The 13,168-nt window shown below is 38.6% G+C and overlaps 1 protein-coding gene across 1 annotated transcript in view; it reads right to left on the reverse strand.

Annotated features, from left to right (window-relative positions):
• OPN5 (opsin 5) overlaps window positions 1-13,168 on the reverse strand; it is a 56,315-nt gene that overhangs the window by 38,195 nt on the left and 4,952 nt on the right. Inside the window, exon 2 of the mRNA XM_063442047.1 lies at window positions 567-720. Coding sequence (XP_063298117.1) covers window positions 567-714 — 148 coding nt within the window. The 5' untranslated portion in view covers window positions 715-720. The remainder of the gene's footprint in view (window positions 1-566; window positions 721-13,168) is intronic.

The following is a 13,168-nucleotide window of genomic DNA, read 5'->3' on the forward strand; positions in this document are numbered from 1 at the left end:
GTAAACACTGTCTTTTCATAGAAAAGGCAGTGTTTACATTGCCCCTAGGGACACCTCCAAGTGGCCACTCCTCAAATGGCCACTGGAGGGGCTTCCTGGCTCAGGGCTGCACAGTAAGCAGCCCTGCCGTTCAGCGTCCCCACGCTCTACATGGGGACGCTGAATTTTCCTCACAGAGATGCATTGATTCAATGCATCTCTATCAGGAGGTCCTGATTGGCCAAAACGGCATTTGGCCCCGCTCCCATGACGATTTTAGCCAATCCAATTGAATTGGCTAAAAATTGGCCATTTTGATTATGTCACAAAGCGGGCGGGGCCAGCGCTGGCAGCCCCCTGAAGAACTGAAAATAAGGGGAGTTTTAAACTTTTATAGGGGTGCTAAGGGAGGGAAAGCCACCTAAATGGTGGGTTTAGCACTATCGGGTCAGGAATACATGTTTGTTTTCCTGACCCTATAGTGATCCTTTAACTTGTTTTGGAAGGATAAGCTGCTGAGTTGACCTCACTAGGAATTGACCTTGTGACTGTATCTAGTCGTGCTAGTTTCCCATCAGCATTCTTACCAATAAATAGTAGATAAATACCAGCAACTATATCAGCTCCCTGGGAAAGTTTGGATGTAAAGGGATCTCCATCAATTGAAGAGAGGGGAACATAATCTCTGCTCTCCAAAAAACTGTTGTTCAGTGCCATTCTGGTTTCTACTTTCATGAGTGCCTAAAAAGAAACAAAAATAATACATTATATTTCTAATTTATCAAAGAATGATGCACCAAGAATGTTTTTATTCTTTAAGGGACACTATGGTCACCAGAACATCTACAGCTTAATGTAGTTGTTCTGGTGAGCATAATCATCCCCTTCAGGCATTTACATGTAAACACTACCTTTCCAGAAAAAAGGCAGTGTTTACATGGTCCTTAGGGACACCTCCAAGTGGCCACTCCTCAGATGGCCACTGGAAGGGCTTCCTGGCTCAGGGCTGCACAATAAACAGCCCTGCCGCTCAGTGTCCCCACGCTGTGCATGTGGACGCTGAATTTTCCTCATAGAGATGCATTGATTCAATGTATCTCTATCATGAGGTCCTGATTGGCCAAAACGGCATTTGGAGCTGCCTCCTTGTCGAGTTTAGCCAATCGGGAAAGCATTGGATTGGCAAAAAATCGGCAAGTTTGATCATGTCACCAAGGGTGCGGAGCCAGCTCTGGCGGACCCATAGAGAGTTGAAATAAAGGTGAGTTTTAACCCATTCCAAGGGGGCAAGCCACCAAAATGGTGGATTTTCACTATAGGCTCAGGAATACATGTTTGTGTTCCTGAACCTATAGTGATCCTTTAAAATATGATGTTTTCAGTAATAACAGCTGCATATTCTCTTCTTTGAATTCCATCATTTCAATCTCTTACAATGATAAAAATGAATTAACTCCTTAAGGTCACAACTTCTGAAATAAAAGGGAATCGTGACGGAATACTTCTGTCATGTGTCCTTAAGCAGTTAAAAATATTACATTGCACAGATCAGTAAATTTAACATAAGGGTGTGCTTTTTTAAAATGTTTTATTAACAAGTAGATTTGTCAAAAAAATAAGTAAATTTGAAAATCTGTATTTAATATTTTTTTTTACCTAATCTTTTATCGTATTATTACCAAGTTATTTTCTTTAACCCCTTAAGGACACATGACATGCGTGACATGTCATGATTCTCTTTTATTCCAGAAGTTTGGTCCTTAAGGGGTTAAAGAATTATATTTGAAACATGGGAATCACAGCTAGTAGATAAACGCCTTGATTGAATATTGCTGGACAAGCTTTCTCATTGATTTAAGATTTTTGGATAAAGTTTATGAAAATGATTTATTAGCATGAAACAAAATGCATGAATTTTGTTAGGTTTTGGCATTTGTTAAGATATATAGTGTTATTTTTTTTATACATGATTTCTTCTTTGATATTTTAACATTTTGAGAAAATAATTTCAAAAAAAGTTTATAAAAATGATTAAATCATTTGCAACGCTTATCCAACAATATTAAATGACATGATGGCAATAATTAGGAAAATGTAATATGTGAAATGTTTATTCTGTAAATGAAAAACCATTTAATTTACTTGTTCATCTTTTGCACTAACCAGGTTATAGAATTAATCTTAAAATAAGTATATATAATCCCAGGATACCTGGCATATAGCTCTTTATCGGTCTTCAAAGCTATAAATCCCATAATCCTCAGCCAGGATTTTGTGTTGCACTAGCAAGCTAAGGGTCATGGAATTACAGTACAATGACAGATGGCTGTGGGTTGCCACCCTCTCCTGAGTTTATGTGTTAATATTTGAAAAGTTACACTTTTCCAGAATTTCTTAAAGTTGCAGTGGTAAATATATTATTAAAATGGCACCTGAAGCAGAATAACCTCATCAAAATCAGAGTGGCATTTACATCTGCCTGTCCAACTTCAGGCTGCAATGACTGGCTGAGCACATTGTTGGCAGGTCTTTGCCTACCAAAGTTAAGTGGGCAAACGCCAAAGTCCACTTCTGTTCTTACCGAGCAGCAGAGGGGCTAGACTGTAGATATACTCACAGAAAATGGCTTGACACAAACCAAGGTGAAATCACCCAGGGATTCTTAGAACCAAAACTGCTGTAATGAGCTGGACATGTTATTGTGATTAGTGTGACCCTACAAGGCTAATGGAAATATATTTATTACATATTGAGTCTACCTATCTGTTTATTTACCTATCTATCTATCCTGGGTTTAGTGTTAATTTGGTTGTCAGCTAAATTTAATTTACTGCTAAGTGAACAGACGAAAAATATATATATTTTTCGTAAAGACTATGTAAATATCCAAAACAAAATGAAAAAATCCACAACATATGCAAACAAAACATATCACTACCTTCATTTTAAGGTAAGATCTTGGGTGTTAAATAATTCTGGATCATTTATTGATTTGTTTGGCCAATAAATATGAATGCAGCACCCGTCCTCAACAAATTAAATGGAAAAGTCAGGAAATATAAGTGTGACTGTAGAAATGGCTATTAAATATACAAATCAGTATTAGAATATACTTTATAATTTAAAACTGGTATTTTAACAAACATGAACCACTTAATTATCACATAACCCTCATGGCTTTAACATATTAGCAGGGTTAGTTCTCCTCTGGTAAATTCCCCAAGATTCCCCTGGATGCTCTCTGTCAACCAGGATCACATTTAGTAGCCCCAGAGTATCAGATGAGCTGTGTGCAGAGTTCTAAGTGAGGGCTGCATACAAGCCATCAAATCTATTTAAATCCCTATAGCTGAGTGATTGTGCTCTGCTGTGGTAATTCACTCAGGATCCTGGAGAATGCTGATCTTTGTGGGATCAGAGAGATTTCCCCAAGAAAAAGATTTCATTCTGAAAAAAACATTTAGGTCTCCTTGCATGCCTTCCTGCTGACAGTGATCGACACCGGCTGTGCCTGCTACCCAGCACCAATCACTGTGTGATCAGCATAGACGGCAAGCATGAACGACCGCATGACAGGGAGATCTTCCTCTCATGCTGCAGTCTCACGGTACAGAATGCTCACGGAGTGCTCTGTACTGCGTGAGCTGGGAAATCCCTCTGCTTGATATCAGTATTGACATCAGAAGAGGGAATGCACTTTAGGGTAAGAGTTAAGGTTGGCATTAGAATTAGGGTTGTTGTTAGAGGTAGGATTAGAGGTGCCTTATTTTTAGAAATAGCACCAATGTTTGACACAGCTACTCTTATGCTATTAGTGAGATGTTGGCTTTTTCCAACAGCACAGAGTAAGGGTGTAGCTAGTGTGTAAAAAACCAATGTCAGATACCTCAGGGAGTATCACAAGTGGTACCCCTTAAATTAACACTTCATCTTATGAAGTTGTTATAGTGCCTTCAGTCATAGTATTCAATGATTTTCTATGGCTCTAAGATGATGAAACTCAAGGAGGATGCCCCTGCAGCACAAAGGGAGACTTTAATCTGGAGAAAAGGGGAGTAATTTATTTTATATCATTTTCTTTTCTAACAGATAGAGGGATGAAATAAATATTGATATCAAGATTGTAATGTTAGGAATACAGATTCCCTATCTGTTGTAAGCCTTTTGTAACGTTATCTATAAGTATCCGGTGTTCCCACAGCATCCTTTTTGCACCCTATTTTACATCTTGTTACATTTTTTACACTCAGTTACATCTGTTACTCTGCTATACCATGCTATACCATGCTTGAAGCCTCCACCTTGCCACTAATGTTATGCCTGATGTAACCCTATGTGTTAGCATTCGATATGCTAACATACAGTAAAAAAAAGACTTCAATTATATTGGGAAGCGGTTTGGAAACTGCAAATCTATGCCCAGACGGAGAGTCTGTGCTGAGTCTGCACCCGAAGAAAAAAACAAAACATATTTTAATATATAAAACGTATTTTATAACTAACTTCCCACCATCAACAGAATACGTCAACCTATGCACAAACCATAAATAGTTAAAGTGCTCGCAGTGCCTATTTAATCTAAAAAAAAAAAAAACACAAACACACACACACAGCTAAGAAAACTTTTTTGGCACTATCCCTTTAAAAACTTTTCACCAGTATCCCAGGAGGTTTAGCTATATTTGTGGAATTCTAATCACTACCAAATCACGACCAAAGGAAAGATTACAAGCTCAAATGAGACTAACGCTGTAGCTTTCGATTCCTTTTTGTCTCTGTAACTGGACGTAGCTGTAAATCTGTAACTAATTACCTTTTTCAAAGAATATATCCTTTAACCTAACTAATCTTTTATCCCCATCATTATCAAGTTATTCTCATTAAAAATAAACAAATAATAATAATTTATTTGAAACATGGGATTTACAGCTAGTACATAGAAGAAGGACAGTTTATTGTGTGAATTTTTCTTTTACGACAACTCTAAAATGTACATTGCAAAAACTTAAAACGTATATGATTTAATGCATGCATCTTTACAGGTCAGCCTCTTCGAGCCCCAGCATATAAATGTCCTTGCTCACGAAAGAATTTCATTTCAGAACACCTAGGCAAAGGATTATCATTTGTTTTTCCAGTGTATTCATTTGTAGGTTTGTTTGTGCTTAATTTTTGGGTATTACGTTATCCCGCTGGGTTAGGTCATTATGGTTTTTTATGCCAATGGATTTAAACATCTTTAATCACATCAAAAGGTAAGCAGCAAAATATTTGACATTTATTGTAAGGTGTATCACATGCAAAGATTATTACAGTGAGGATTGGAAGGGGCATGACTTGGAGGTAGTTGTTGTCAAATTCATCTCTCATCAACAATATTTCCAATTCATATCCCTTGAGAGTAATCCACTCTGCGTTGTATATTAATATTAAATGTAACGTCCCTTTGTCACTTTGTCAAAAACAACATATATATAAAATGTTATCCCCTTGTCCAGGTATGTTAGTCTAGTATTACTATTAAATAGTCAACACCACCGTTCTTACCAAAGATAACCGTTAATTAGCATCTGCTTAGATTATAGTGCATACAAGAACAAAGTAAAAGAGTTACAATATTATAGATCTACAATACATTTATAACACTCAATCATTCCACCTATCTAATAATATCAGATGTACTGTGTATGTGTTCCATGTAAGACTTACCAACCTAGTCTAATGTGTTATGATCTCTTCTATATTTAAGGGGATCTGTTCCCATATTGTAAATAGCTGGTCTAAATGATATGTAGATTAGATTGTATTTCCCAAGGCTAAAAGCGTTGTCCATCTTGTCGTTTTATTTTCCTAATAAAGTAGCTGTGCTCTTTAGGTGCTATTCCCTTCCCTCTATGCTAAGGTGTGATTCCTACGCAGACACCCATTGAAGACTAAATGGTAAGTAAATGTAAATTACTTTCCCAAGGCCCAAAGTGTTGTCCTTTGTGTCTCTTTATTTAATTATGCCTTCCAGATATTGTATCTTGCCCTCTATTTAGATAGAGACCACTTTGATGATGTAGGCTCCATCATATCCTGTAAACATTCACAAACTGAATCAAGAACATGCACTGATCAGCCACAACATTAAATCTACCTGACTGTTATAGTGTAGGACCCCTCCCTCATGATGCTAAAACAGCTCTTATGTGTCAAAGCATGGACTCCACAAGACCTCTGAACATATCCTGTGGTATCAGCACCAACACATTGATCCTTTAAGTCCTGCAAAATGCGATGTAGGATCTCCATGGATAGGATTTGTTGTTCCAGCACATTATTATTATTATTATTTTATTATTTACATAGCGCCAGCAAATTCCATAGCACTGTACAATGGGTGTACTAACATTAACAGACACGTAATTGTAACCAGACAAGTTGGACACACAGGAACAGAGGGGTTGATGGCCCTGCTCAATGAGATAACATGCTAGAGGGAGTGGGGTATAGTGACACAAAGAGTATAAGTATGCTCACTCTGATTGAGATCTGAGGAATTTGGAGGCCACGGCAACACTTTGAACTCTTTGTCATGTTCCTCAAACAATTTGTACCATTTGGCAGGGTGCATTATCCAGCTTAGAGATGCCACTGTCATCAGGGAACTCCATTGCCATGAGTGGTCTGTAAGTGTAAGTGGTCTGCAAAAATCTCTAGGTTGATGGTACATGTCAACATGACATCCACATTGCCCAGACACAACAATGCCTCTGCCAGCTTGCCTTCTTTCCATATTGCATCCTGCTGCCATCTCTTCCCTAGGTAAATGATGCACACAACCAGCCATCCACTTGATCGAAAAGAAAACGTGATTCATCCCTCTAGGCAACCTTCTTCCATTTCTCCATGGTCCAGTTCTGATGCTCATGTCCCAATTGAAGGCAGTTTCGCAGTGGACAGGGATCATCATTGGCACTCTGGGGGCTATGCAGGCTCATACGCAGCAAACTGCAATGCATTGTATATTCTGACATCTTTCTATCATGGCCAGAATTTAAATTTTTTAGCAATTTGAGCTACAGTGTGATCGGATGAGGCAGGCTAGCCTTTGCTCCCCATGTGCCTCAATGAACAGTGGGAGCCCATGACCATGACATCGGGATCACCTGGCAAGATTTGTGATAGATGCACTCACCGGAACATGCATACTTCTAAGTATACTTCTAAAGGTGCTGGGGCCAATTCATACAGCATACAAGATCCAGCCGACTCGCTCATTCACTAAACATCAATTGCAAGTCTCACAGAAAGCAATTATTTTATTTAAAAATCACCCCACTTGACCAAAAAATTATGGATGTATAGTTACAGTATTTGATCATACATTGCATGAGCCTGCAGGGCAAATTTGTCCTGCAGAGTGTCCCAGGAGGAAGCATTTCCCAAGTAAGTGGATTAATCTCATGAGAGCAGGCATTAGGCAGCTAGAGTAGGACCTGCCAAGAATGGGGTACGTGGACGTTGTGGCAGGCTTATGCAACGTGTGATCATTAACCCTGTTAATCATAAATTATTGTTTAAATGTTAGTACAATACACACAGCGCCAATGTTTTACTAAATAAAAAGGCCTCATTCATTTTCATATCACTTCTTTACGTCCAAAGTGATATGACTTACAGACAGATATAAATCTGTTAAAAAGGTTCCATGGAGTTGTGTGTTAATACATAAAGAGATGTATACATTATATTAAAACGTTTTATAGGTTCTAATGAAAGAAAGTATTCAAGAGGTTTTTGTTTCTAATAGGATACAGTGATCTGCTCCCTGTATTGCGTGCAAAATGAAGTTCTGGGAAACATCGTATTTATTGAACAAAATTAGTGAGATCCACTCTGTACGTGGCATAGGTATCTACATTCACTCATTAGGAATTAGTGAGAACGTTTCTAAAAAATAAAAATCTAGAGGATGGAGGTAGACAGTATGATTTTTTTCCCCTTTTTTTGCTTTCTTTTGCAAAATCTGGACAACATTAAACATACAAATTAAAGGGTACACCTAGCAGGCTGTGGTTATGGTGCCAGGAGTATATAAATGGTTTGGTACTTGATCCCCTACGCATGTTAGTCTGGTCCTCCCTATGATATATCTACAGTAGAAGTTCCTCTAAATATATCAATTTCAGGCCATATTCCCCTTCTGCAATAGATATATCAATGCTGTCCTTATTTGAACCTAATGAATTCTGTTTGAACAAACACTGATCCGATGTCACTTAAGTGGAACTACCTCTACAATAGTGATATCAGAAGATGCCAGAACACAGGTACACAGAAAATCCAGGTAAGTAACAAACCATTCAGTGGATGGCAACAGGGAGGACTCCAGCAGTAGTGGTTATGGTGATTAAAATGACCCTTTATGCCAGATAAGTTATTTGAACATAATCTTTAATAAGCATAGATGTGCCCTTAAGTGCACGAAGTGTCCCTTTATAGTGAGAATATCGGTCTGTCTACCCATTGGTTATTAATAGCAGTTAACAAAAATTAATAACCCGTTCCGTCTCAAATGCAATTAAAGGGACACTCCAGGCACCCAGACCACTTCTAGTAGACAGCCACTAGAGGTGGAGTTAACCCTGCAAGGTAAATATTGCAGTTTATGAAAAACTGCAATAATTACACTTGCAGGGTTAAGGGTAGTGGGAGTTGGCACCCAGACCACTCCAATGAGCAGAAGTGGTCTGGGTGCCTGGAGGGTCCCTTTAAGGCGTGAGAATACTGTGAATCCTTTCAGCCATAAGCGTATCTGCGTGCTCGGAATGTGTATGTATTTTGGATACTTTTTTTTTTTTTACAAGATCCTTTCCTTTGCTTTCTATAAAGTAAAATACTAAAAGAAAGTGTTATTAAGAATAATAATATTAACAAAAACAATAGCACAAGGATGATCCAGTTATATCAGATATCTAGGGAATGGTGAAAGGTATACCAAGAACAAAGCTAAACAAAAAATAATGGATATGTGTAATAAAAAAAAAAGATTAAACAAAATAATATATTGAAAAAAGAAACAAACAAAAAAACACCACAGACAATATAACCAAGTCCCCAGATATTTGGCTGGTGACACACACGCAGCTGTTTTGGCTTGGTAAGCTAGTACATTGGGTTTTCATGTAAAGAAAACAGATTAAGCTGATGGGGAGGAGATGGACAGATTCTCATTTGAAGGTAACTACAGCCATAAATCAGAAACCCTTACATCCTTTCAATACCTAGCCCCGCCAATCGCAAGGCACAATAGTAATTAGACATTGTCTTTAACATTAAAACAGTGAATGCAATGATAATGTACAGCCTGTTGGCTTTGTTTGTGTCGGTAATTACATCCATAAATAATAAACCGTATATAGCAATTAAATCCTGTTGAAAGAACTGGAGCTCCCTCTATTTTAGCACAAACTAATAGTTGAATAAAAGTTAGCTATTGGTTGTGTTAAATTGAAATAAAGTATTTAAATGAGTGCTGTGCACCTGGAACATGCATGCACACAGCATATACCAATAGATTGTGCAAGTCCTTTACATGTCCGAATTCTTATACAGACGCCCAAGGCATCGTGGTGGGCAAAGTCACAGCAACAATGAAGTTCAGCAGAGGTTAGTATGTATTTTATTTACCCTCACTACGTTATTCACCCAGGAACACATTACAATAGCATCTTGCTGGGATGAAGCGTCGAGGATCTATCACTTCTCGTAAAGTGACAATTCCTCTGTAATATGCTGTCCCTCATTTTAAAGGGTATAGATCTCGTATACAGAGATAGCAATAGCCACACCCCTCTTCCATGTCTGCCTCGCCTCCCACTGAATATCAAGGACATTATCAGTTTGGCCACACATTAAGGTGTTTAACAATGAACCGGTAAACCTATATGGCATTGCTTCATGCTAGTCGGTGGTTCTGAAATTGGACACACACACTAAATATATATATATACATACACAACCACATACATATATACATATACACATACACACACACATATATACAGCCCTAGACACATTTCTTTGCATGTAACTTTCTAAAAATTTCCATTAAAGAGAAATCTAATGTTTAAACTATCTTTATTGCACCTTCTGTTTAATTTAGAATTTCTTATCGGTTGTTCTGTTAATAGCCTGTAGGAGCCTCCTGTGTGTAATTAAGGGAACAGCTTAATGTAGTGGTTTTGGTGTCTATAGCCTGTCCCTGCAAGCTTTTTAATGTAAACATTGCCTTTTCAGACGGCCACTAGATGTGCTTCTGATCTCAGCACCATAGTGTTTAGTATCTCCACGCTCTGCATGGAGGTGCCGAACGTTCTCCATAGAGATGCATTGATTGAATGCATATCTATAATAAGATGCTGATTGGCACAGCCAATTATTGTATTTCTCAATAATTTGGCAAAATCTAAAACAATAGGTATATTTGCTACCTTTGGTTAGTTTATTGAAATATTGTGTAGATATACCATGCACTTTACAGCTTGATTATTTCTACACAGAACTTAATTGGTCCCCGATCTTTAAAAGAATCAATACCTGCAGGGCAGGCCTAGACCTGTATACCAGACACTGTGATTCAATCTTTCTTAACACTTGGCTCAATCAGAATTCATAAGAAAGCTGCTCATTGGGAATATTTAATTCAAATGGAAATGTAACTGTGCTGAATGTGTAACTTTGCTATACATTATGTGACTTACATCTGATACATAATGTGCATGCACAATAACCAGCACATTCAATACATAATTTATATGAAGGATATACAGCGCAAAGAGCACATAACAAAGAATATAAAACCCATTTATAGCACATCTCCAGCATAGAATTGTACTTATACAATAAGCCACACATCCATTACTTAACACCGAAAAAGTAAATAAACAATGCATATATACAAAGTGCAGGACACCAGCTATACAATGCATATACACACATAATGAGGAATATAATGTGTTGGAGGAAAAGTCAACCTATCCAAGAAATTATTGATTTATCTATCTGTTTTTCGAAAATATTTTTCCAGCAAGGATTCTCTCATTTTCAAGTTTGTCCTTGAGCCACAATGTATATAAAGTAGGTTTAGCACATACAAGAGATAATGTATAGAAACCTATCGTGCATGTTTTATACCCATGCATTGAGAAACACATCGAAAGAATAAACAATATACAGAAATGTACATACAAAACATGAGTTACATAATGTATGTAAGAACAAGGTATATTGCCAGCACATCAGACATCCAGTATAGGGCAAAGTATATAACCAGCACTAGTATATTACCAGCACACCACATCCAGTACAGAACAAGGTATATCACCAGTACACAACAAAGTATACTGTCCGCACAGAACAATGTATATTACCAGCACACCACATCCAGTACAGGACAAGGTATATTGCCAGCACACCACACATCCAGTATAGGGCAAAGTATATCACCAGCACACCATATCCAGTACAGAACAAGGTATATAATCAGTACACAACAAGGTATACCGTCAGCACAGAACAAGGTATATTACCAGCACACCACACATCCAGCACAGAACAAGGTATATTGCCAGCACACCACACCCAGCACAGAGCAAGGTATATTGCCAGCACACCACACCCAGCACAGAGCAACGTATATAATCAGCACACTACACATCCAATACAGAACAAGGTATATTGCCAGCACTCACCACATCCAGTACAGAACAAGGTATATTGCCAGCACACCACATCCAGTACAGGACAAAGTAAATCACCAGCACACCACATCCAGAATAAAGTATATCAGCAGTACAGAACAAAGTATATTAGTACAACACACATCAATATATATATATTGAACAACCAGTGCACCACATCCAGTACTGAACAAGGTATATCACCAGTACACCACACATCCAGTACTGAACGTGCATTTTAATGTGTGACTCCAGTATAACCCATCATGTTTTTTTGGGTTTACCGGAAGTCATGCATTAGAGTCTTAATAGACACTATAAGGTGTTAGGACAAATGAAGAGGATATGGTTCTTGGAAATATATATATATATATATAAAATCCAGCACACTCACTTATCCACTAAACAGTTTTTTTTTTTTTAAACACCTAATCTAGGCAAAATAATGGAGGTTTAGTTACATTATAAGATCATGCATTGCATAAGCCTGCCACAACGTCAATGTACCCCATCTTTGACAGGTCCTACTCTAACAGAATAATGTCTGCTCTTATGAGATTAACCCACATACTTGGGGGGTGGGGGAGGAATTCCATCTGGGGCTCTCTGCAGTACAAGGATAAATAGGGTCCTGAAATGAGGCACCTGTGACATTGAGGGGTTCAAAACCTATTTGTGCATGTTCAGGGATGGGGGATAGAGGTAACAATGTGATAGATAGTTGCTGTGATAAAGGGGAAAAAGGCAATAATGGAGGGTTGGAAGGCATGATTGGGGACTAAGGACTGTGATGAGGGGATGGTGCAGTGGTTGGTGGATAGTGGTTGTAATGGGGGTAGGGGCAGTAGGTGAACTAAGTCAGGAAAAAAATGTAATTAAAAAGAAATAAAGTTTATTCCCCTGAGTCTTATCTTTGGCCAAGGAGAGGGAAATCCTAGTCCCTGATGGTCTGGTGGGAGAATCATTTTGTCTGAATCTCCAGCCTATCCTGAGGAATGTAGCAGAGCGTTGCCATGACCAAGTTTTCCCTCCTCAGCATCTGGACGGCTATAAATCCTATTCTCTGGGCCAGCAAAAGGAGCTGGCCAGGGAGATGCCCTGATCTACCCTGTCGGCCTTGGCCCATGGCCATCGCAGCTCAAACTGGTTTGCCTGATGGCCAGTCTGGGCCTGGATGGGACGAACGCCTGGGATGCGACACCTACATGATGACATTGCAAGAGGTGTAGAGCAGTAGAATTGAGGTAGTCTCAGCATGTGAGAAAAGGTAAGTATATGAATTATTTTACTAATCTGTATTACTCAGGGAGGGAAGGGTACTAATCTAATTAGGGATGGGGGCTTTATAGCATTAGAATACAGGCTTAGTGCTCCTTTAACCCCTTAAGAACGGCGGGCCTGCCGTCCTATTCACTTACCCGCTCGACGGCAATCGCGGTGGGGGGACTTACCTGGCATCCCAG

The sequence above is a fragment of the Pelobates fuscus genome, chromosome 2 (genome assembly GCF_036172605.1).
Source record: "Pelobates fuscus isolate aPelFus1 chromosome 2, aPelFus1.pri, whole genome shotgun sequence".
Classification (NCBI taxonomy): domain Eukaryota; kingdom Metazoa; phylum Chordata; class Amphibia; order Anura; family Pelobatidae; genus Pelobates; species Pelobates fuscus.